Source organism: Engystomops pustulosus, chromosome 4, assembly GCF_040894005.1.
Source record: "Engystomops pustulosus chromosome 4, aEngPut4.maternal, whole genome shotgun sequence".
In the NCBI taxonomy this organism is placed as follows: Eukaryota; Metazoa; Chordata; class Amphibia; order Anura; family Leptodactylidae; genus Engystomops; species Engystomops pustulosus.
Window position 1 is genome coordinate 163,542,992 of NC_092414.1, and position 27,404 is coordinate 163,570,395.

The 27,404-nt window shown below is 40.8% G+C and overlaps 1 protein-coding gene across 1 annotated transcript in view; it reads left to right on the forward strand.

Moving 5' to 3' along the window:
* Positions 1-951: 951 nt before the first annotated feature.
* LOC140127555 (creatine kinase U-type, mitochondrial) overlaps positions 952-27,404 on the forward strand; it is a 32,821-nt gene continuing 6,368 nt past the window's right edge. Inside the window, exons 1-3 of the mRNA XM_072148392.1 lie at positions 952-1,108; positions 18,683-18,886; positions 25,459-25,657. Of these exons, the coding sequence (XP_072004493.1) occupies positions 18,735-18,886; positions 25,459-25,657 (351 nt within the window). The 5' untranslated portion in view covers positions 952-1,108; positions 18,683-18,734. The remainder of the gene's footprint in view (positions 1,109-18,682; positions 18,887-25,458; positions 25,658-27,404) is intronic.

Here is a 27,404-nt window from a genome sequence, read left to right on the forward strand (position 1 = left end):
GAACATGGGAGGAAGGCATGATACAGGAGAGGAGACACGGGAGGGGGGATGCTGCAGGAAAGGGCACTTTGGAGGGGAGCATGCTACAGGAAAGGAAACAATATAAGTGGAGGAAGGCTTCTTCAGGAAATGAGACAATATAAGCTAGGCACACAGGGAGTTATGGTGGGGCATGCAAACATAGGTTTTTGGCTATGAAACTGACACCAGACCGCAAATATGTACTTAATTCTAAATAGCAGCCATTCCTCTACATACAGCTCCAACATGCACTCAACATGCGTCAAAAACAACAGTATTAATCATATGCAGCTACAGAAAACACAGGAGAAATCCCTATTACATCCAGTGGCTGCAGGTGACACATCCTGATCCCAACTAATTCTGGCCCCTGAGTGTGTTCCCCACACTAAATAATACCTCCAGTCTCTCTACACACATAATGGTCAATGATTATGTCCCCTAGTAGGTGCTAAGAAGTGACGCAATTACGCCTCCTGCAGGGCTTTCAGCCCCATAAAGGCAAATACATCCCTGTCTATGAAGATAGGATGATATTTAACCCCTTCATGCTCTGCAATTGATATATCTGCCGCAGAGCTATGAAGGGTGTATGAAGAGGGCTCACGGGCTGCATACAGAGATGGGCTTTGCTGCATCACAGTTGGTGCGGTCGGTGCTTCCCCATTAACCATCCTAATATTCATGGAACACTTACAAATAAACATACTCCCTATTCTACCGATTAAATTCGTAGGACAGCGATGTGCCCACTGCCCCACTGATGTAATAGAAGACAGTGTGCAAATTGCATTAATGAAAAAAATTCATACGGACAAATAGGACAAATGACTCAAGTACAGTAAGATAATATACTCCAAGGAAACTAATCATTCCGTGTTTTAATATTAGAAGGTCCAAGGGTCATAACTCACCCGGCAGTATATGTGATAAGATGTGACTGTGTGTCATGGGAGGTGTTACAATGCTTGTGTAGCTCATGAGGAAGGTCTCCAGGTTTAAAAGGTACTTCCTAGTATAGAGATTGTGCCATTCTGTACTGCAAGCAGAGGAACGTCACCATCCACAACCACTGTGAAGGCACCAGGTAAGAAACACAGGGCTGAAAAACCACTTTCTGTTACCTGGAGTTTGATTTGTAATGCTGATAAATTCTCAATGTATCTACATTACTTTGTTACTTTTGCAAACTTTTTCTTTCCACTTTGAGGAGTATATTTTGCTTGTGGTGACTTTCTCCTAACCTTAAGAAGTTGGCAAGAAATAAGCATTGTGCAACAATAAAGAATTCATTCATACATTGAAGTCTAGATAACATTGTGTTTGGTCGACTCACAGATCTTGCAATTTATCAATGTTCCAAGCACAGTATACGAGGCCAGCACCAGCACTGGGCATACCTGGGCATGTGACGGGGCCCAGAGCCCACATTAGACTATACATAAGGAATCCATGGGGGTGGAGGGGGCTTATATAAAATAATCATGAGGGGCTGTTTGGTATGATAAATTAGTGAATATTTTAGTGAACAGGACACTGGTATAGTTTCTGAATTTTTAATGCCACCACATGAGTTTACTGCAAAGGGGCCCACTGAGGCTCTGTCACCCAGGGGCATACTGAAACCTAAAGCCGAACCTTACTGTATCCTTGCATTTTTTTTTAGATTGGGGGCTTGCTATTATTTGGGTGCAAAATTTCGGTAATATGATGTCTGTCATTGGCTCAACACATACCATGCTTATCTAATGCTATCTAATTCCTAATTTTTCACACAGGCTATATACAAATACATATATCAAATAAATAACACACATGGTTAGTTTTAAGGGAAGACTATTTGACTATTATGTTCAAACAGACACTTTTTAAGATACTTGTTTGTTGTCCCTGACCGGCTCCTTGGAGGAGTTTGTTACTTTATGTATTACTTTATGAACAATATTAAAGCATGAACTTTCATTTACACATAACAGTGGGGTAAAGGAATTATGAACAATACACAAGGGATCTGTATGTTGGCAGAGCTGCAGTGGCGGTAGTGCTGGTAACTTGGCAGGTGTGGCACTGGCACTAGAAACATGTTGCTACGCTCAACAGTCAGTTGCAGCATGTACATTCTATAGTGTCACTGGCCAGCGATGAGAGAAAAACTGTTCACAAAAGGTCCAACATGTTACAATTAGAGAATAAAGTAATTTAGGACCAGCACTAAAAGAGAAATCCTACGACATGCCAGAAAAAGCCACTTACAATAATAAACATCGAGACATGTCATGTATTAATGGATACTCTCTTTATCCTATGACATGCCAGAAAAAACCACATGCAATAATAAACAACAAGACATGTCATGTATTAATGGATACTCTCTTTATTCAATTCTAATAACACAAAAAGACTGCACACAATGTGATTAAAATTAATTAAAAAGTTAAAAACTCACCAAAATGGCATCTCTAGGAAAAGCATCAAATGTGATAATGTGTGTAGACCCAGCAGTCCAGCTCCCTTTCCTGGACAATAACCATAGAACCAGTAGATTAATAAACAATTGTGCAGATTTTGACACAGAATTCATTAAATAGTAAATGATTCGCAGCATATCAATATATTACAATATATTACAATATGTTACAATTATTCTTAGATAAACTACAAAAAAATGAATTCTTTTTTTTATTTTGTACATGGCTGGTGGGGTAAGAAATAGTTAAATATGAGAACTGCTTGGAGAACGTTACACATGGGTGTGTCATGTTAATGATTTAGGACTTACAGGACACAATTCTTGAATACAGGTGAATAGTCAGCGCCCCATTCAGTGACGCCCAAATATGCCTGCATGTCTTCCTAAAAGCAGTGGTAGAATATTATTGTCTACTGGGATCAGACCGGGGGTATTTTCTTCTCTTCTCTTCTTTTGTCTTTTCTTCTCTTCTCTCTTTTGTCTGCAATAAGGAGAAATGCAGAATGCAAAACCACTTGCAATAGCCCTGGACTGCAAACCATCTCTTCATTCTTTATTCTTCTTTCCTTTTGTGGATCTGGGTTTGGATTTGGACTTGCAAAGCAAAATTGGACAGAGATATTGAGGAGATAAAATAGTCAGACAGTAGGAACACAGGCAGAAATTTTAGCCCCTTCTCGCCGAGGTCCTTTTTCGTTTTTGCGTTTTCATTATTCACTCCCCACCTTCAAAAATTCATAACTTTTTTATTTTTCCATGTAAAGAGCTTGTTGTCACTGTGCATGCCAAATGACATGTCTACTTCATTCTCTGGGTCGGTGCAATACCAAACTTGTATAGGTTTTATAATATGTTCATACATTTACATATATTAAAACCTTCTGTACAAAAAAGACATTTTTCATTTTGCCATTTTCTGACGCTAATAACTTTTTCATACTTCGGTATATGGAGCTGCGTATGGTATAAATTTTAGCAACTTTTGATGATATTTTCAATGCTATGATTTGTAGGACTGTACAGCCTTTTAATCACTTTTTATAGAATTTTTTATATTTTTCAAAATGGCAAAAAAGTGGCATTTTTTTACTTTGGGTGCTATTTTCCATTACAGGGTTAAACGCAGAGAAAAACTGTTATTATATTTTGAAAGATAAAACATTTTGGGATGTGGCAATATGTAACATGTTTATGATTTGTATTGTTTATTTATATTTATATCAGTTCTAGGGAAAGTGGGGTGATATGAATTTTTAGGGTTTTTTTAATTTTATTTGTTTTTAACTTTTTAAAATGTTTTGCAAATTCTTAGACCCTCTAGGGTACATTAATTCTAGATGGTCTCAGTGTTCCTGCCATATATTGCAATACTACTGTGTTGCAGTAGTATACGGCATTTTTGCACAGTATTTTTGCACAGTAACGAATCTGCAGAAACCAGACAGCCTTAGGTATGACAAAGACCCAAGGCTGTCATGTCAACTGATTGCTGCCCACCAAAGCTTTGCTGCAGACATTTACAGGGTTAACACCCGCGATCGGTGCCAGCAATATGCAGCAAACGCCCACCTTGAATGGAGAAGGTCAGCCCGTGAGCCCTCTCCATACCCCTGCAGCTGGCATGTGATGTAATCTTATGTTCGTTCATAAGATATGAAGGACTTCTACATTAAAAGTCCACTCCAACAATTAAGGTGTTGCAGATCCTAAACCCACAGTGCATACCATATTACTCTGCCACTTACTTTGCACAATGTAACTGGGATAATTTTTTTCCCCTTGCTGCAACTCTTTTGCCTTATGTATGATGTGTCAGCGCCTCAATTTTGGTGGTTTTCCAACACTCATGAATTGTTCTGTTTTTGGGTGCAAAATTGTGTCTCCAACACTTTTCTGCAGCTTTTATTTTTCCGACTGGTTTTGTGGCCCAATTTTTCTATTTCACATTCATGAATATGGAGACAGTTCTTAATAATTTGGTTTGTGCGCCAAATCATTAATCCCTTGTGCCACAAACTTAAATCACACTGAAAGGTATAGCACACTTCCAGCACCACCCCACGCCACAAATTAATAAATGCCCCCCAGATAGTCTATCAAATTATCACCAACATAATAGCATGACCAAAGTTAGCAAAGCTGCAGATTCAATCACAATAACTAGCTCAAGACTCTCCCCAAAAATGTACCATAAACCAATAAGAGAAGACCAGTCTAATCACAATTTATATAAAAGAAATACTGTATATACTCCAGTGTAAGCTGACCTGAGTATTAGCCGAGGTCCCTAATTTTACCACCAAAAACTGGGAAAACCTATTGACTCGAGTATTAGCCGAGGGTGGGAAATTGGTCACAACCCCCCAGCAAGTCCCCTGTAGTATATAGCCAGCCCCTGTAGTATATAGCCAGCCAGCCCTGAGTAGTATACAGCCAGCCCCCTTAAGTATACAGCCAGCCAGACCCCTGTAGTATACAGCCAGCCAGCCCATTAAGTATACATCCAGCCAGCCCCCTTTACTCTGTAGCCAGCCAGCCCCCTTTACTCTATAGCCAGCCAGTCCCCTTTAGTATACAGCCAGCCTGCCAGCCCCCTTTCGAATATAGTAAGCCCGCATAGAAAAATAAACTTGCATACTCACCTTCCGGCGTCCATGATGCTTATTGTGGCTTCCCGATGCTCGTCACTGCTCCCCTTTTCTCTTCTTTCCGCTGTAACAGCTGGCAGAAACGCATCCATGTAATCTGTGGGGCGGCGCATACTATGACGTCACCAGCGGCCACGTCTCTGCCGGCTGTTAGACTGGAAAGAAGCCATGACGAACATCGGGAAGCCACGACGAGCATCGGGGCGCCGGAGGGTGAGTATGTAAGTTTATTTCTTTTACTAAATCGTGTATAAGTCGAGGTGAGATTTTTCAGCACATTTTTTGTGCTGAAAACCTCATCTTATACACAAGTACAGGCGGTCCCCTACTTAAGGACACCCGACTTACAGACAACCCATAGTTACAGACGGACCCCTTTGCCCACTGTGACCTCTGGTGAAGCTCTCTGGATGCTTTACTATAGTCCCAGACTGCAATGATCAGCTGTAAGATGTCTGTAATGAAGCTTTATTGATAATTCTTGGTCCAATTACACCAAAAATTTTGAAACTCCAATTGTCACTGGGGCAAAAGAAAAAAAATTGTCTAGAACTTCCATTATAAAATATACAGTTTCGACTTACATACAAATTCAACTTAAGAACAAACCTCCAGACCCTATCTTGTATGTAACTCGGGGACTGCCTGTATATATGGTAATCTTTATTAGAAATACATGATTAAAAAATGTATATTCTGGCTCTAACTATTGTCTCATCTGGTATATACTATTTTATGATTTTTTTTAATCATGTATTTCTAATAAAGATTATAACTTTCATATAAATTGTGATTGGACTGGTCTTCTCTCTTTGGTTTCGGTGTAGTGGTATAAATCGATAGCTAGACTATAAATCTATTTAATATTGTCCACCTGTCAGACTGAATGCCAGGAATATCTTTCTGTCTAGACTACCTTTCTATCTCTATTATAGTCTGAGTATATCTGACTAGAACCCCAAAGTATGAGGTGCCTAGCAATGTCTAAGATCATTATAAATAGCTGACTAGCAAATCTACAGAAATGTCCTGGCAGAGATCTGCTAACTAAAAACAAATATTAAACCATCAACATGTTTCACCAGTAAAACCGGCTTCATCAGGGCTACACTGGTGTGCGATGTGTATCATAGAAAGTTCTATAAACTCTCAGGGTACATCCCCTGGAGTTACTTCCCTAATCGGATGTCCAGGGTATGTCTCAATGAATTTCCCCATTGGTGGAGTTCTGTTCCTCCAGCTCTCAACTTTATTGAGGGACAGTTGTGGAGAGTTCTTTTAAGATGGAAACATAACAGGCTGCAGTTATAGATCTACACAGAGCCAACCAAAATATTCTGCTATTTCCAAATAGGTCAACAAGCTGAGATTACAGGGATCTGTGCCCAGTGTTTGTTGTGTAGGTTGAGTATTGACTTACTCAATTGTTCAGGAATTGTTCATACTTTCAAAAAGACTTAGGAGCTAAATGTGCCCTTTTCACTAGTGCTATTGTTAAAGGGTTTGTCTGCCTCAAACATATTGCTGCTTTGAGTAAATAAAAAAACAACCTTAGTTACCTTACTTATCTTCTCATTCCAGGTTTACACGTGTTTTGTAATGGGTTTTCTTTTTTGATATGTGAAGCCAGACATCCCTGACCATAAAATGGCTGCAAATGGAGGGTCATGTGATCTCTATCTATCCATGAACAATCGCCCTGCCAGGATGTTGATCTTATATTCATGAATACTACCATAAGGGCGATTGTTCATGGATTGATAGAGATCACATGATCTTCCATCCATCTGCTGTCATTTTATGGTCAGGAATGTCTGGCTGATACACAAGACAAGAGGCTTCACTTTACATTTAGACAAAAGAAGATGTAATAGATATAAATTGGTAAATTACCTAATATCCTGCACTCAATCTTACACACACATTAGGTAAGGTGGCAAACCTGTTTAAGTAGCAATTTGTTTATGTCGCACAATCCCTTGAAACTGTGTCTGTAACGTTAACAAAATGTAACAACTAGAGATGAGCGAACATGCTCGTCCGAGCTTGATGCTCGGTCGAGCATTAGGGTACTCGAAACTGCTCGTTGCTCGGACGAATACTTCGCCCGCTCGAGAAAATGGCAGCTCCCGACGTTTTGCTTTTTGGCGGCCAGAAACAGAGCCAATCACAAGCCAGGAGACTCTGCACTCCACCCAGCATGACGTGGTACCCTTACACGTCGATAGCAGTGGTTGGCTGGCCAGATCAGGTGACCCTGGGATAGACTAGCCGCTGCCCGCGCTGCTCGGATCATTCTGTGTCTGGATGCCGCTAGGGAGAGAGCTGCTGCTGGTCAGGGAAAGCGTTAGGGTGTTCTATTAGCTTACTGTTAGGCAGGAGTGATTCTCAAAGAACCCAACAGCCCTTCTTAGGGCTACAATAACGTTATACTTTTTTTTTTTTAATTTGCATCTAGTACCATTTTGTGAGGAATTAGCAGGGGGACTTGCTACCGTTGTGTTTAGCTCTTAGTGGCACACATATCCATAGCAAAGACCGAAGTGGGAAAATTTAGTAGGGGTTGGATTTCAATTAGGCACTAACTCAGTGTCATCTCATCTGGCATAGTAGTATGCTTTGATACTTGGCTAGAAAATAGCCATAGGAGAATACAAAGAGCTTACTTACGCCTACAGTAGCGTTCTATATATTTGATTTCTGGTTGATCTGCTGGTGGCTGTACTTTCTGCAGTGCATGTACTAGCCAATTCTGAGCAATTTGTAGTGAGACTTGCGACCGCTGTGTTCTGCGCTTAGTGACGCACATATCCATAGCAAAGACCGAAGTGGGAAAATTTAGTAGGGGTTGGATTTCAATTAGGCACTAACTCAGTGTCATCTCATCTGGCATAGTAGTGTGCTTTGATACTTGGCTAGAAAATAGCCATAGGAGAATACAAAGAGCTTACTTACGCCTACAGTAGCGTTCTATATATTTGATTTCTGGTTGATCTGCTGGTGGCTGTACTTTCTGCAGTGCATGTACTAGCCAATTCTGAGCAATTTGTAGTGAGACTTGCGACCGCTGTGTTCTGCGCTTAGTGACGCACATATCCATAGCAAAGACCGAAGTGGGAAAATTTAGTAGGGGTTGGATTTCAATTAGGCACTAACTCAGTGTCATCTCATCTGGCATAGTAGTGTGCTTTGATACTTGGCTAGAAAATAGCCATAGGAGAATACAAAGAGCTTACTTACGCCTACAGTAGCGTTCTATATATTTGATTTCTGGTTGATCTGCTGGTGGCTGTACTTTCTGCAGTGCATGTACTAGCCAATTCTGAGCAATTTGTAGTGAGACTTGCGACCGCTGTGTTCTGCGCTTAGTGACGCACATATCCATAGCAAAGACCGAAGTGGGAAAATTTAGTAGGGGTTGGATTTCAATTAGGCACTAACTCAGTGTCATCTCATCTGGCATAGTAGTGTGCTTTGATACTTGGCTAGAAAATAGCCATAGGAGAATACAAAGAGCTTACTTACGCCTACAGTAGCGTTCTATATATTTGATTTCTGGTTGATCTGCTGGTGGCTGTACTTTCTGCAGTGCATGTACTAGCCAATTCTGAGCAATTTGTAGTGAGACTTGCGACCGCTGTGTTCTGCGCTTAGTGACGCACATATCCATAGCAAAGACCGAAGTGGGAAAATTTAGTAGGGGTTGGATTTCAATTAGGCACTAACTCAGTGTCATCTCATCTGGCATAGTAGTGTGCTTTGATACTTGGCTAGAAAATAGCCATAGGAGAATACAAAGAGCTTACTTACGCCTACAGTAGCGTTCTATATATTTGATTTCTGGTTGATCTGCTGGTGGCTGTACTTTCTGCAGTGCATGTACTAGCCAATTCTGAGCAATTTGTAGTGAGACTTGCGACCGCTGTGTTCTGCGCTTAGTGACGCACATATCCATAGCAAAGACCGAAGTGGGAAAATTTAGTAGGGGTTGGATTTCAATTAGGCACTAACTCAGTGTCATCTCATCTGGCATAGTAGTGTGCTTTGATACTTGGCTAGAAAATAGCCATAGGAGAATACAAAGAGCTTACTTACGCCTACAGTAGCGTTCTATATATTTGATTTCTGGTTGATCTGCTGGTGGCTGTACTTTCTGCAGTGCATGTACTAGCCAATTCTGAGCAATTTGTAGTGAGACTTGCGACCGCTGTGTTCTGCGCTTAGTGACGCACATATCCATAGCAAAGACCGAAGTGGGAAAATTTAGTAGGGGTTGGATTTCAATTAGGCACTAACTCAGTGTCATCTCATCTGGCATAGTAGTGTGCTTTGATACTTGGCTAGAAAATAGCCATAGCAATAGGATAGCATTGTTTGGTTTTAAAAACTCAAAAAAAAACAAAAAACACAAAAAAAAACAAAAAACACAAAAAAAAAAACAAAAAAAAGTTAAGAAAAAAATAAAGTTATAACTCTCATTTTAAAAATGTTTAACCCGAGGGCTAGGGGTAGAGGACGAGGGCGGGGACGTGGGCGTCCAACTACTGCAGGGGTCAGAGGCCGTGGTCCTGGGCGGGGTGAGACACCACCTGCTGATGAGGGAGCAGGGGAACGCCGCAGAGCTACACTCCCTAGGTTCATGTCTGAAGTTACTGGGACTCGTGGTAGAGCACTGTTGAGGCCAGAACAGTGCGAACAGGTGATGTCGTGGATTGCTGACAATGCTTCGAGCAATTTGTCCACCACCAGTCAGTCTTCCACGCAGTCCACCCATGTCACCGAAATCGCCACTCCTCCAGCTCCTGCACCTCAGCCTCCTCCCCCCCAGTCTGCCCCCTCCCAGGAAAATTTGGCATTTGAACCGGCATACTCTGAGGAACTGTTTTCTGGACCCTTCCCACAGTCACAAACCACTTGTCCGGTTGCTGCTGAGCAATTTTCCGATGCCCAGGTTTTCCACCAGTCACAGTCTGTGGGTGATGATGACCTTCTTGACGTAGTGGAAGTGTGTAAAGAGGTGTCCGACGATGAGGAGACACGGTTGTCAGACAGTGGGGAAGTTGTTGTCAGGGCAGGAAGTCCGAGGGGGGAGCAGACTGAGGGATCGGAGGATGATGAGGTGACAGACCCAAGCTGGGTTGAGAGGCCGGGTGAACACAGTGCTTCTGAGACGGAGGAGAGTCCTCGACCAGAACAGGTTGGAAGAGGCAGTGGTGGGGCCAGACGGAGAGGCAGGGCCAGAGCTGGTGCATCAGCGCCAAATGTGTCAACTAGTGAAGCTCCCGTGGCGAGGGCTCTTGCGGCGAGGGCTAGATCTTCAGAAGTCTGGAGGTTCTTTAAGGAAACACCGGATGACCGACGGACTGTGGTGTGCAACATTTGCCAAACCAGGCTCAGCAGGGGTTCCACCACTACTAGCTTAACTACCACCAGTATGCGCAGGCATATGAATGCTAAAAACCCCACTCAGTGGCAACAAGCCCGTTCACCTCCGGCCGTGCACACCACTGCTCCTTCCCCTGTGTCAGCTGCTAGTCAGCCCCCTGCCCAGGACCCTGCCACAAAAACCCCATCGTCGCCTCCACGATCCTCCACAGCATCCACCAGCGTTCAGCTCTCCATACCCCAGACGCTGGAGCGGAAACGCAAATATAGTGCAACCCACCCGCACGCCCAAGCCCTTAATGTGCACATCTCCAGATTGCTTAGCCTGGAGATGCTGCCCTATAGGCTAGTAGAGACCGAGGCCTTTCGCAACCTCATGGCGGCGGCCGCCCCTCGGTATTCGGTCCCCAGCCGCCACTACTTTTCCCGATGTGCCGTCCCAGCCCTGCACCAGCACGTGTCAGACAACATCATCCGTGCCCTGACCAACGCCGTTTCTGACAAGGTCCACCTGACCACGGACACGTGGACGAGTGCTGCCGGGCAGGGCCACTATATATCGCTGACGGCACATTGGGTTAACTTGGTGGAGGCTGGGACCGAGTCTGACCCTGGGGCTGCTCATATACTGCCGACGCCGAGGATTGCGGGGCCTACCTCGGTCCAGGTGTTTCAGGCCTACTATGCCTCCTGCTCCTCCCACCCCTCCTCCACCTCCTCCTCCGAACTACCATCCGTGGGCACGGCGCCATCAGTCGGTAGCTCTAGGCACAGCAGCAGTGCCGTCGCTAAGCGACAGCAGGCGGTGCTTAAACTGCTGAGCCTAGGCGATAAAAGGCACACCGCCCAAGAGCTATTACAGGGCATTCCACATCAAAGTTGTTAACTTTGTCGCCACCCTGCTGTGTAATCCACAAAATATACTTGCAAACTTTTACCATTTAGGGATATTATTTCAGCGCTTCTTGCGCATCTGTTTACATTCCCCTCACCCGCCATATCCTAAACTTATAAGAACGCTACTACACTTGATCTTATACAAAAGGTTCTTAGAAGTGCTGTTTGGGGAGTAGCCTAGAGATAGGGGCTTGGATTGGCGAAAGCTCGCCTGGCTGCAGAGCGCCAGCTCCATCCCAAGATCCAACTAACATAGTTGCAGCACCTTTAATCTACTACTAGTTCACTGCCTCCATAATAATAATAATAATAATCTTTATTTATATAGCGTCATCATATTCTGTAGCGCTTTACAAATCATAGGAAACAAATACAAATGTAATGTAACAGAGCACAACATTTGTATGGAACAACAGGAGTGAGGTCCCTGCTCGCCAGAGCTTACGGTTTATGAAGATGATGGGGTAACACCAGGGCCGCACCTGCCATGAGGCGAGATGAAAATCTCGCCTCAGGCGGCAGATGTCCGAGCCCTCATGAGAGCGGCATCTTGGGTGAATATAATGAGGGTGATTCGGGCGCCCATTGCCGCCCGAATCACCCATCATGAAATTAATTGCGTCTGTTTCTTTAAGAACACAGACGCGATTAATATATAGAGCGGCGCAGGCCTGTTTGGCTGCGCCGCTCTGATGCTCTGGAGGACCCAGGCGGCGTGTGATGATGTCACGCCGCCTGCGTCCTGCCACCGATCGTTTGGGGGAAGCAGAGGAAATGGCTGCGTGCAGTCTTCGCGCTTCCCCCGGCAGCCTCAGATAACGATCCCCTCCAGACACGCAGAGCGGCGGAGGAGGCTCAGATCATGCACCGGGTAGCACAGCAGCTGCCCGGGGCCGTGGATGGTGATGGCGATCCGCGTAAGTCAGCCCCGAACTCCCACAGCTGCTGCTCCTCCTGCTCAGGGTACCGGCCCCTTCGGATCCTCCCACAGCAACAGCCCGCATCGGGTCCTTCTGCACCATCTGGAACAGCAGCAGCCCTAGCCGCACAGCCACTGATGTATGTATATAATGTGTCTATATATATATGTGTGTGTTTATGGTGTGTATGTGTGTTTATGGTGTGTATGTGTGTGTATATGCTGTATGAGAGTATATGATGTGAGTGTGTATGATATATGGTGTGTGCATACTATATGTATGTGTGCATGATGTATATAAACTGTGTATATGATGTATGGTATGTATATAATGTATGTATGATGTCTATATACTGTATGTATGTGCAGTATGTGTGTATATATTGTGTTTATACTGTGTGTGTATATACTGTAAAGTGTGTGTGTATACATATATATATCTATATTATAGTGTGTCCAAGTATATTATGTTTATACGCTATATGTGTTTATAATGTATATGTGCTATAGAGTGTGTGTAAATAATGTGTATATATTGTACGTGTGTATAAATGTATGTGTACATATTTTGTGTGTATATACTTTGAGTTTATATATAATGTATATATGAGTGTATAAATATATATATGACTACATAAATGTGTGCGTATGAGTTTATACATTTGTGTGAGAGTGTATTAATGTATGAGTATAGAACTTCATGTAAATGTATATAAATGAGTGTGATTTTACAAATCTGTATTAATCTGCTATAGGGCTGCGTGGGAACATAAACTGAGGTTTATTTCTGGGGCAGGCTGGAGGGGGGGGGGGCAGCATTTTCACGTTTCGCCTCAGGCAGCAAAAAGGCTAGAATCGGCCCTGGGTAACACGAGGTAAAAGAATATTTAATGGTCAAGCCATTCTTCTTAGGGAATAGAAAAAAATATAATAAATGGAATTGCTGTCGCTTGAACCACTCAGCCGTCATCTTATATACCAGGTCCAGGGTGAATGGGACTGCAGAGAAGTCTGGTGCCTGTTGGTTGCTGGATAACAGATGGGAGGACGACACAGGACGGGTTAGTAGAAGAGTTAAAACTTCATGCAGTTAATGAGTGTTATAGGCTTGCCTAAAGAAATGGGTTTTAAGAGCACGTTTGAAACTTTGGAGGTTAGGTATTAGTCTGATAGTCCGGGGCAGAGCATTCCATAGAATTGGTGCAGCTCTAGAGAAGTCTTGGAGACGCGAGTGGGAGGTCCGCACTAGGGTAGAGGTTAATCTAAGATCACTGGCGGATCTAAGAGCACGGGTTGGGCGATAGACTGAGATAAGAGAGGAGAGGTAGGGGGGTGCAGCATTATACAGAGCTTTATGGATGAGGGTTATTATTATTTTAAACTGTATTCGAAAGGAGACTGGCAGCCAGTGCAGCGACTGGCATGAACTGTAAGCATACATGGTCCCCTTATCAAACGAGCTGTGTCAGGCAGAATTTTGGGTTGTTTTCATGGCTTCCATGTTAACTTTGTCGCCACCCTGCTGTGTAATCCACAAAATATACTGGCAAACTTTTATCATGTACCGATATTATTTGAGCGCTTCTTGCTCACCTCCTTTGGTTCCTCTCTGACACCCATTGGTTTGAAGCCTGAGTCCAATTAGGGTATGTCGCCATGCCACTCTCTAGCCTGCTGCCGCTGCCTCTGCATGCCGTCCCCTATAGTGTCAGGGTCAATTATTGGATGTTTTAGATGCTATCTAGCTTCATTCTGTCACTCTGTCATGGCCATGCTGTTGCCCATAATTTTGGCATAATGGTGCGATTAGGCAGCCTCAGAGGCATCCATGCATGCTGCCCCTGCTGTTTCCTGTCCATTTCCGTGGTGTTTCCATCCTTTTCTGAGGTTCCCAGGTGTTTGGCCAAGCTTCCCTGTGCAGAGCCTTGGTCCCCTTGAAAAATGCTCGAGTCTCCCATTGACTTCAATGGGGTTCGTTATTCGAGACGAGCACTCGAGCATCGGGAAAAGTTCGTCTTGAATAACGAGTACCCGAGCATTTTAGTGTTCGCTCATCTCTAGTAACAACCTAGAAGTTAGCTTATTCACAATAAATGAGTCCATAAGGTTGCAATATATCTAATGTCAGTAACTTTAATATGTTTCTTTAATCTAATAAAGCCCTTGGTATTTTGTATTTCCACAAAGCACACACGTACAAAAATGAGGTAAAGAAATAATACAAAAAGTGCATTTCGCTTGAAATAAAACTGTCTTTAAAAAAGACAAAAGAAAAATTTTAGGGTTGACATCCCAGCTGACCCCTTTTATATGTCCATTCACACGTACCCACCCTCCTGCTGTCTGAGAATCAGGGACTACAACAACTTTGGCAGGCAGCTGCTGTAAACTGTCAGTACATTGTTAATGGGACTATGCTACAATACTATGCTACAATACTCTGGGACTATAACAGACACTTACAATTTTAAAGGTCACTTGTTTTATTTTTTTTAAATAAAATTCAAAAAAATGTTTAAGAAGAAATATTATTTCAGCAGAATGTATAGCTTACTAAAGTAATCCCAAAAAGCTACATTAAATTGCAACAGCAGTGATCTGCTCCATTGTCACATTAGGATAAAGTCTTCTACTGGTGCGATTCGGCTGGACCCGCTGCAGCCTTGGTTCTGTATGGAAGTTTGACATTTACATGACTCCTGCTTTTTCCATACACCAAAAGACAAAGTAACATAAATAATCATATATTAATCTCGACTTGTCCAGTTACTTCAAGTAAATGTTTTTTATTTGTATAATGAAAAGCGACACAATTTTCCAATATGCTTTCTGCATTAATTCCGTGTGGTTTTCTAGATCTCTGCTTACTGACATTCAATTGGAAGTTTCATTAGTTAGTGTTAATGAATAAAAATCTATGTGATGGACACACAGTTGCAGGGCTTGTTATAGTATTCAATTTATTATATTCGAACAAGCCATGTACAGATTTCTATCCATTGGAGGTAAATAAAAATAAAGCATCCTATTGAATGACAGCAAGCAAAAAAAATGTGTGGGGTCTTGTAATCTGCAGGACAAATTGTACTTTTTATTGGAAAGTGCAGTGAAATGGACAAAAAAATTCATTTTCAGCATTTTCTTGTGAGCTCAGTTTTTATGGCTTTTATTTGTGCTCCATATGACACCTCCCCTTTATTCTTTGGGCCGCTACGATCACAGGAATACCAAATTTATTTAGTAAATTTTTTTAAAAATTTATCTTTTGTACAAAAAAAAATTGGCCAACTTTTCATACTTCAGTGTATGGACCAATGTAAGGTGTAATTTTTTGCTGAACATGCTGGCGTTTGAATTCACATAAATTTGGATCTTTTTTCCAATAATTTTTTCCACAGTAACTAGGGTTCCTGTTCTCCTCCAGTTACTGATGAAAGGGGTCACAGAAACAGATATTTGTCTCTATTTCAGCTGTGCTGGGTCTAAAAGAACACACACATGACTGCCAGTAGGCATAGAGGCAGCAGAGCCGCCCCTGTATCTTCTCTCTGCATGGACACGGCTAAGCAAACAGTAACCAGGCGTTGGCAGCTGTGCTGCAGCTGAACAGTAGGGGGAGAGAGGTCAGCATGTGATCTTTATTATTTTTAAAACCCCAGCCAAATAATTAAATAAATATCTGGACAATCTCTGTAAGATATCATGTAACACCAAGGTTCACAATTTTTTCACAAGCATGTGAGTGTACAATACGAGAATAACTGCAAGTAACACTCACAGAGTGAAAACTATTATTTACCTCTGTCAAAATTAATGTTATATTAAAGCAAACCTGTCAACAGGAATGTGATTTTTAGCTTGTGACTGGTTACAATAGCCTTTGCTACTATGATTTTTAAAAAGCCTATGTCAGCATTCTAAATATTTTTAATACTTTTAATTCACATTACCTGGCTCCCTGCCAGCAGCATGTGGTGAGTCCCAGAGGGAGATACAGCTGCAGCCTGTGTGTGTCCATGACCATCTTCTCTCCTCCATACTCATGAAACCCCCTCCCCACTTCCTGTCATGTGCATTGATCATGCAAGGTAGTGAGATGGATAGTGAGGAGGAGAGGAAGGATGCATGGGGAGACATAGGCACAAACAGGCTACGGCTTCCTCTCTTATGGGACTCACCACAAGCTGCTGGCAGGGAGCCAGATAATGTGAATTAAACCTATATAAAGTACTGAAATGATTCAGAAATCACAAAGGCATTTCTAAAATCAGCATAGCTTAAGTTATTGGAACCTGTCACCAGCTAAAAATCACATTCCCAGTGACAGGTTCGGTATAAGATATGTTAGAAAAGTAAAAGAAGTATAAAAGTATAAAGCCATACATGTTTAATTAGACAAGATTTCCTGTTGATTTCAGTAGTGACATAATCAGATGAGCTGTTAAGCACAGTTCATACTATACAGAATTGACAGAATAGGTCCACAATTTCAGATCAATCTGGGTAAAACACCTGGCAACCCCACAGAACAGCTGTTCTCAGCACTTGACACACTGGGAATCAAACAAGAGCCAAAGAGTTCCACAAGAGTTTATTTTCATATGACATAGAATGGAGCTGTCTGCTTCCTGTTCCTGGTGAGAATAGCAGATCTCTGGGGTTGCTGGATGGTTAGCCCTCACCAATCTGATATCGATGGTGAAACTGATTCATGATGTTTTCTGCATTAAATGGGGTTTCCAAGTTAAAAATGTTAATGTACTTGCTTAAAGATAGGTATCTTTTTGAAAGTTTATCAATATTTTTAGTTTGGAAAACCCATTTAGTGGTGTAAACATTGTCAAAATGTAGATCTATAGTTTTAAATTGGAGTTCAGTAAAACCAGCTAAATTCTGTATTTGGAAGCTTTTTTGATCAAATGACATTGTGCTAACAGCCAAAGAGGTAAAAGAAACCATCATAATCCGGACCTAGCATGTTCACCATCAAGTAATTACCTTTCCCATGGTGCCCCTCACTAAGCTTTCTGTTGTTGCAACCTCCCAATTCACCCACAAGTAAAAGAAGTATTGTACTGTATAAGTCCTCCAGAAATGTCTTGCCTGTTTACCTGCAATCTGTCATTTTAGAGAAAATTACACCTTTATCTTTATGCAAATGAGCTTTCCTGTGCACTTGGTTAGCGCCATGTCTACTGTTGGACAGGTTTACACCTTCTTTCTACACTTTTTTTCAACAGGCATTGTTAATCATTGTACAAAGAGGAGGTGATGGTTAGTGCTGGGCAGCAAAAAATGGAGAAAACAAGGGCACCAGCAGGCATGACCTTGACCTTTCTGGCATGAGTCGCTAATTTACATAGAATAAACATGAAATTACATTAAAATAAAGTTTTCTCTAAAAATAACGTGATTACTGAGAAACATGAAATGTATGTCTAGAAAGCTTATAAAGTGCAGCGCAGAATGATGGGTGATTTAGAAGGTGGACTCCCTTTAACTTTTAACATTTTAGTTGTGTATGGGCAAACTTACTTTAACTAGTAATTAGAGAAGAGTGAACCTAACGTTTTCATTTGGGTGTGCCCTGCACGACCCTGACATATTGCCGGATTTGCTGCTGAACATGACATTATTACCCCTAGCAACTACCAAGGGCTATGATTAGCCAGGGGTGCAAGATTTGGTTGGTAGTTTGGAGGGCATCAGCAGATTACAGGCATTGGTCAATCAGGCCTCAAAGGGAAAGATTTAGAACGATGACTCCATGACTATAGGAAGCTTTTCCCCTGCTTCATGACTAGTTAAGATATATTTGCATACATCAAGGCAAATGCCTACACCACACATGGAATATACTTATTAAAAGAAGCTTATGACTTGAGTTTTAAGCTATAGCAAAGCTTAGTGGGGGGCACCAAATGCAAGGTTGTTTTATGATTTTCCACATGCTGGGGCCAGTTTGAGGCGGAAAAAAATATCTGACAGATTCTCTGTTCAAATCAAATTAAAGCTTTTCAACACTTTTTCCATTGATGATAGAGTATTACATTACATTGGAGTATAGTTATACTTTTACTATTTGTATGATGCTGTTACATGTTTCAAATGTCCCACCACATTGTGGAATCTCCTTGTTACTGTGTGAGAGCTAAGAGGCAGGCCAGATTTATAGTGGGCTGCTAAGAGTCTAAGGCAGTTCAGCTCTCTCCGCGTCCTGCTGTAATCTCTTCTGTTTTGTTCAGTAGTTTCTATTCATATCACGTCCACCCCCACAGTCACTGCTCTCGCATCTCGCATCTCTCACATACTCTCCATCTCTTGTCCTTGGTGTTTCTGCAGATCATCTGGGTCGGTTCTTCCATCACTCTCCTAGAGCTACAAGACTGCAAAAATGGCCAGTACCTTCTCAAGAGCTCTATTTTCAAAGAAATCAGCTGGACTTCTGGCAATGGCTGGTGCTGGGTCACTGGCTGCTGGGTACCTTATTAGCAGAGATGTCATCAGTGCTGATACACAAAAAACTAGGAGACTCTACCCACCAAGGTAACTGCAAGACCTTTATTTATTTATTTTTTTTTGTGTGTGCGTATTTTGCATTATATATATATATATATATATATATATATATATATATATATATATTTATTTATAAAAATAAAAATTGTGATTTACATATTTGTGATTTATATATATATATATATATATATATATATATATATATATATATATACTTTACTATACAGCTATTGAAAGACATAGAAATGCATGTGATATAAAGATTTTATGTATATCATTTTTTTATATCATAGCTTCATGCACATAGACAAGGTTCATTCAGTTTGTACATATACTAGGTACATTCAGTTTAATTAGCTGTCACTTCCATAGGAGCCCCACTGAAAGCTCTAGCAAGCCAGAATGGAGGGGGATGGGGGGTTTTATTGATACACGCTGGGAGGAGGGGAAGGATATTCTAAGATCTGAAGAATTCATTAAAAAACAACCCTACAAAAAAACATGAATCCCACCAAAATGTTAGCCTAAGATATTGTAATGACCACATGATTACAATATTTAACACGTATGATAACAGGTCTTGAACATATTATGCAAAGAATTTTAAAAATATATTTCTTTTCACCTTCAATGCATTCCTTTAGTGAAAGATGCCATAAGATAATGTGTTATTGCTGATAATCGCTCTAGGGAAACGCTTACTTCATTATGTGCATACAGTATGCTACCTCTGCAGATAAGAGCTATCCATCTCTTGTGCTATGTACAATGCTGCATCCCAGGGGTGCACCAAAGGAAATCAATGCCTTCTTCCCAGTACACAGCGATGAGGGATGTACTATGTTTTTCCTCAAGGACATTATAGGAAACAGAAACATTTTACAGGCGGTCCCCTACTTAAGAACACCAGACTTACAGACGACCCCTAGTTACTGTATTTACTGTACTTTAGCTCTAGGCTACAAGAAACAGCTGTAACAGTTATTAAAGGTGTCTGTAATGAAGCTTAATTGTTAATCCTGGTTCTGATGGCAGCCCAACATTTTTAAAATCCAATTGTCACAGAGACCCCAAAAAATTTGCCTGGCGTTACAATTATAAAATATACAGTTCCGACTTAAGAACAAACCTACAGAACCTATTTTCTAAGTAAGCGGGGACTGCCTAGCCACATTGATGAGTATTTACACAATTATTTTTTAAGAAGTTGCAGAATTCAGAGAAATATGGTCAATGTTTCTCATAGGTTCACAGAATATTCTCCAACTTGCACTTGCAAAGCATATATACTGCTAACATCCACATTGTATACTGCTAATATCAGGGTAATAGCTATGTGAAGCTGTCGTTATGAACAAGCATTGCTCATTAAATTATGTATCAATATGTTTATTATATGTTGCTTATAATAAGCCACCTGAAATATTCATTGTAACCCCGGGCTGTATTCATATAAAGCTTTAAGCATGCAAAGCTTAATATCGCTGAGCCAGCAAGCTTCTTAAAGAGTTCACCACCTTAGCCTATTTTCTGCCACATGGTGATGCTATGAGGCCCTCCTAAGAGAACATGCATATGTTGTATTAACTTGTGAGCTGCAGAAGGCATCAGGCAGCACTCAGAATAGATTTACCCATTATTCCAAATTGATGTCTGGTGAAAAGCTAATACTTTGACAAGGAGCACTTCATTAAATCAAATACCCAAATGCTAATCCAAAACAAATGTAAGGATCATCTAACTCTACATATTTATAGTCCTAGGGAGAAGCAAAGATTATCAATGGCAGAATTTATCTCTAAGGGGGATTAGGCATGCTTTAATCTAGTATGTCTGATCATTATTACAGTCAAGATGCTCCAATACAGATTTAGATTAGATTTCACAAACATTTATCTAATGTAATATTAGTAAATATCTAACATAAAGCTCTTGGGTCCAAATGCTAAGGGATGTTTCACACAATTTTGGTGACGAGATAACCTGCGTCATATAGATCTATGATTCAAGGAATCCCTGCTTCCCCTCTAAACAGCAGCAGTGTAATCATTACAATATACTGTACTGCTGTTTATATATGATGGAAGCAGTCCCATTCCTGCAGTGTGGTCAGCCCATGACAACTCTGCACAGCCTGAGATCACAGCTGATCATGCGATTATAGCCAATCAAAATGATAGTTTCTGATAATGTAAGATTGCTTTTGAAAGCAAAACAAAACATCTAAGAATCATACTGATTGGATGCAGGGTAGTAATATCCATGGGCGGGGATGATTTATTAAAATGAATGGGTCCCGAGATAACAAGTAAAGTAGCTTGTTTCACTTCCATTTGACATCATCAGCCAACACAAATACTTCCATTCTGTAATTTAAATACCATCTATACATTATAAGATAATACTTCCACATACAGTCCACGTAAAATACATTATATAGTAGCCAGATTATCTTTAGTGGCTCCTACTTGACTAGGGCCTTGCTTTATGACCTGTTGCCCAACAGTTTCAAATGCAGTCAGATAAAAGACAATGGGACACCTTTGGCACTCCTGTTTCCTGAACAATATCTCTCATGTGAGAGTTTGCAACATTTATTATCAGTAAAAGAAGGGTGATCCAACACTACAGATCTAGTAATAAATATAAGCAATGCAGGCTGCTAAAGCATTTGCTGAACTGCTGAGCTGGATAATGTATTAGCACTGTATGTATAATATCCCACAATACTCCACCTCCTATTTACAGTGGCTCCTCCATAATGCTGTGTGATGGGAGGTGTATATTTCCGGCTGATCAATATTTACCACTTTTAGTGACTATAAATCCCAGCATCCTTCTCATATCCTGGTATACAGTGCAGTAGGGCTTGATGGGTTATCACAATATCACAGGCCACAAGATGATAAATCAGTGAAATTTAAATATGTCTTCCTATTATTTATTTAAGAAAAATGTTATTTTATTGTCCTTTCATGATTGTAACTGTTTCTAGCCTATAACCTCCTATTGCAGGAATTAGGTCATTGTGCACATGGTCATAATAAGCAGATTAAGAGAGGAGGATTCTGTTTCTCCATAATGCAATATTCTGGCCTTATGTCTAGACCAGTTCCTGGTTTTTAGAAATGGCAAACAAGAACATCCCTAGGGGGTATAAAGAAAAAATCATAGGAGACAAATTAAAAATATGCACAGACGTTTGGGTTCAATTTACACCAAAGAAAATGATGTACACACCTTGCATCCTGTTTATTAATCATTTTAGATATTACTTATAAAGGAGACATAGTAAAATGGAAAAGGGTTACTGTTAACTGGCAAATGGGTGTAGCTTCAGATGCAACATTGTGGAGAATTTATTAATCTGTCCACATGTAAACTTTATTGTAATTTGCACTACAAGCTTTCTGCTACACATATATTAAGGCTACATTCACACGACCGTATGACTTCTCCAGTCCCGTATTTACGGACCGTATATACGTGACGTTTTTCATCCGTATGCACCACGTATGTAACCCGTATTTTATACGTCCCCATAGACTTCTAGGGCATATGGAACTGAAATACGGGAGAAAATAGGACATGCTCTGTATTTTTATACGGCCAGTATACGGTACGGTACGGAACGGAGTTAACAACGGCAATATAAATGGTCAGGCGTATTGTCCATTGAAATGAATGTGGCCGTATGTAATCCGTAAAAAAACGGTACGGATACGGCCTTTTTCTTGCGGTCGTGTGAATGTAGCCTAAGGGTTTTAGACAGTTTTCTGGCTCTCCGACGACTACTTTCACAAAGGGGCGTGACCTATGAAAAGGTGCAACAAAGAAGATCTATTATTAACTAGTGTGAACTCATGTGTAAGAAACCAAGTAAAAAACTGGTGGTGGGAGTACACTGAGCGGAGGGATGGTTCGTCAGGAGAGAATGTGGGACAAACTTATCAAGCTGTCTAAAAGTCAGAATGTTCTTAGTTGCCCATGGCAACCAATTACAGCTCAGCTTTCATTTTACCAGCGCTCATGAATATTTTAAAGGAGAGCTCTGATTGTTTGCCATGGGCAACTAAGAATATTCTGACATTTAGACAGCTTGATAAATCTGCCCCTGTGTTTTAATGTTTGTGTGTTTTATTGGTGTACAATATACACTGAAGGTACTGTGCTGCACAAGGCGCGTTGATATATTTTTTGCCTTTTAGATAGGGTTCCTATATACAATCACACACATATTATTTCAGTTGTGTGCTATTACGATACACACTCTGTTAGGCTGATTCAGTGCTGTACTTAACAGATGTACTTTGATAACTTGTTGTCCTATGCTGGGATTCAGACATACACACACAGGGGGATATTTATCATACGCTGGCGCTCGTGTGCCAGCGTATGATCGCCCCGCCGCTGCAAATTCGCAACCCGATACATCAAGAGGCTTCTGCCAGCAGCACAGCGTATGAAAAGTCGCCGGCAGCAGCGAGTGCGCAGGCTCACTCTCGTCCGGCCACGCCCCCCGCTCGGCCGGCCGCGCCCCCCCCCCCCTTCACGCCCCTTCACGCCCCACTGGCGTGAAGGTGGCGGATTGGGGAAAATAATCGCAAAAGCTAGCAATAAGCTAGCATTTGCGATTATTTCAGGGCCTCTGCGCACCGACAGATGCCCCACAGATGCTATTCCTACCTATTCTCAGTTAGCAGTTCTGATTGTCGCTGTACTTCGACTCTGAATCTATAAGGCTAAACTACCCCTTGACACCACTATTTAAAATAACACGCACTCAATCAGCCCCAATGACATATTTCGCCATACAAGGTGTCCTCAGGGAAGTTTACAATTTTTGGTAAAATCTATTAACACCTAATAAAACCTATATACATTTTGTATCCCTGTGATCGTACCAAACCAAAGAATGTATGAGAGATGCCATTTGGAATGTACAGTAAAAGACGTAAAAACAGAGCCCCCAATAAAATGGCGCTAATATGGTTTCTATTCAATTTTACCGCATTTTGAATTGTATTTCTGCTTCCAAGTACATAGGATGGAATATAAAATACGATCACTAGGAAGTACAATTTGTTATGCAGAAAATAAGCCTTCAAACAGCTCTGTACATGGAAAAATAAAAAAGTTATTGATTTTTGAAAGTAGTAATAAACAGAAAGTAAAATGGAAAAAGACCATCAGTAGCAAGGGGTTAATATGCCCCCAATACCACATAATAAAAAGTTTACAAATTCTCTGGGACCTGAAGCTGCGTTCACACGTGGCATTTTGGTTGCATTTGGAAAAGCAATTCAAAGCCTCCACTCGTAATAACAAATTTTGGTAACGTGTTTCCAACACATTAACTATACGCAAAGTAAATGCAATCTTACCTCAACGTGCGTTTGCAGGTGGAGCCTTTGGATTTAGTTTCAAGCCGCAACCAAAATGCCACTTCTAAACGCGGCCTCAGGGGCTCCACAAACACGTCATGGCACCTGAAAACTATCCTGCCCTACAAAAGCTCAATGGCAAGAAACTGCACAGTATATTCCTAGATGCATTTTCTGCTTTTATTCAGTTAATGTGGGTAAATTTTGCAGCTAAATGAATGTATTAATGATAAATATTAGTGAGTTCCAAATTAAACCTTCATTTTGTTAGAATTTCTGGAAAATACATAAAGAGTTAACAAGCCTCCTACCTGCTGTTTTGAATAGTTTAAGGGGTGAAGTTAATAGAACAGGCTGATGTGGTGGGTTTCTATTAACAGAACTTCCATAACCTCTATGGAAATGCAATGGTCCCTAAAATAATTGATTCTAACATTTTCTAGAAAATTTGAGAGAATTCTGTGCAATTTGTGATCTTTCTAGTGTCGTAATAAAACAAAAGTATACTTATAAAATGACGCCAACACAAAGCTGAGATATTGTAAATGCTAGTAATTAATTTGGGTAGTCAGACTATCATTTTGAAAAACAGAACATTTTTGATTTTGAAAATAGCAAATTTTTTCAAAATATTTACCAAATTCACCTTTTTTCAAAGATACCGTATATACTCAAGTATAAGTTGACCCAAGTATAAGCCGAGGCCCCTAATTTTACCACAAAAACCTGGTAAAACCTATATTTTTTTTACTTGAGTATAAGCTTGGGTTTCAGCACATTTTTTTGTGCTGAAAAACTAGGCTTATACTCTAGTATATATGGTAAATGTTAAATATATCAACCAAAGTTTCACACTATTTTGAAGTACAAAATGTAACAGAAAAAACAAACTCAAAAACACTTGGGTAAGTTAAAGTGTTCGAGGCGCAAATGAGCTTGGTCACTAAGGGGTTAACATGTTTTTTTATTGTATATATATTTTTATATTAGTTCTAAGGAAAGGGGGTGTTTTTACTATTTAGACCCCCTTGGGTACTTTAACCCTAGGTAGTCTGATTGATCCCACCATAAACTGCTATACTTTTTTTCACAAGGTGTGTTACAATATACCCCTGGCTTCTTCAGAAATTACAAGTCCTATGGTCTTATAAAGATGCTTACTTATAACTGTCGCTTCTCGATGGCATCATGCTTTTCTTGTCTTTTTTCCTATAGTGCAGAGTATCCAGACCTCCGAAAACACAATAATTGTATGGCAAGTAGCCTAACTCCTGCCATCTACGCCAAACTCTGTAACAAGTCCACTCCTAATGGCTATACCCTTGATGAATGTATTCAGACCGGCGTAGATAACCCTGGACATCCCTTTATTAAAACTGTTGGCATGGTAGCAGGAGATGAAGAATGCTATGAGGTAAGAAAGCAGGATGGATGTGTGAAAGGACATTAATTAACTAAAATCTTACAAAATAAGTTTGGTGTAGGATATGAGTGCCTTCACATTAGCTGTTTAAAGGAAAGGCCAGGAGGACTTATCTATAGGAATAATAAGTATCAAAAATGTGTACCAAAGTCCCTTAAAGGGGTTTTCATTGAATATATATAAAAAAAAATCACACATACTTACCCCACTCCAGCTCCCAACTCGCTCTGGTACTTTCAGTTTCGCATCAGGGGACAAGAAGTAAAGTCCCTTAGAAAATGAAAGACGGAAGTACTGGAGGGAGCCGGAGTGTGTAAGTATGTGTTCCCATTTTTTCTTACTCCCTTTCCCCATTTAATATTTCTAATTTCTTAAGTATCAATTGTTGTTTTTTGCTTAAACTGAACCTGTCAGAATAAATTGACCTAATAAACTGTTGCCAGCATGTTGTCAAGTTGCTTACACCTTTCAGGTCATGTTTCTTTCATGGCCCAGTGTGGAGGCATCATCCAGAAACTTAACTTTGAATTGAGGTGTAATATAGTTGCATAAAGTCACAGAACTGGAAAGTTTAGCATTGAAGTCACGCTCTCTATACCTCAGAAAGCTACCTTTGCTGTATTTGGTGCCCCTTTGTCCAGGTTCATCACAAATAGGGTCTCCTGAAGCCTAGTGCATGATGTCAATCACGGCAGAGGGGTTACTGTACGGCAGTACGAGATTGACTTTTGTGTCTACTTGACTTTAAGCAACCAGTTTACATCAAGCTTCAAAGTTTATTTTCTGGATGATTCTAACATGCTGGGCCATGAAAGAAAAATGCTCTTGAAAGTGTTAATCTGCAAGACAATATACAAGTAGTGTTTCTTTAGGTCAGTTCTGCTGACAGGTTCCCTTTTAAAGCTTGTACCAGAAAAAATATCTGCATGTATTTTTCCAGCATAAGTAATATTGTACCCAAGGCTCCATTTTTTTCTTCTGGAAATATACATGACTTTATCAAAAGCCATTTAGCTTTTTAAGGGACAGGTAACATAATATAATTATCAGTATTTTCTCTTGCTCAATCTACTGTAGAAGTCTAGTCAATTATGAGAAGTAATTCATGTACTTTACTTCATAGATGACATTAGCAGCACTTTTAGTCTATTCAATGATGCTAATGAAAATACAAAGCCTTCGAGCCATCACTAATATGAGATTCAGTGATCTAAATGCTATTTAGTCACAAGGGGTTTTAAATAGAAATTTGAAGTACTTTTCATATTGCCATACAGTAAGGCACAGACACAAGTTACTCTCAGAAATGTATGTATGAGGATGTTCCCTTTGAAACAAGGGGTGCAAATCATAGATCTCTCTCTTACCCAATGGGAAAGACATTAGCATTGGACCCTTCTATCTCTAAATGGATATGTGGTGGCAACAAAACAGTTCTCCACTGCAGTTTTAGCTTTGGGACTCTTTTTGCTTAGTGTATTCCTCCAATGAAATTTGAATTATTTTATAGTGAGCATTGACTTTGGAGGGTGTCACCTTTGAGAACCCTAACCAGTAAAATACAAGTGCTGCAAAAGAATACACACAATTGTAGTTTTGGTCCATGTGCAGAATGCATAGCACTTGTGTAAAAATTTTAGAGCAGGTCTTATTCCCCCAACCTCCTGCATTTGCAGCTCGGGATTTCTTTTCTACTGTCATCAATGTGTGAGGCCCGCTAGGGTACACAGAGGGTCAG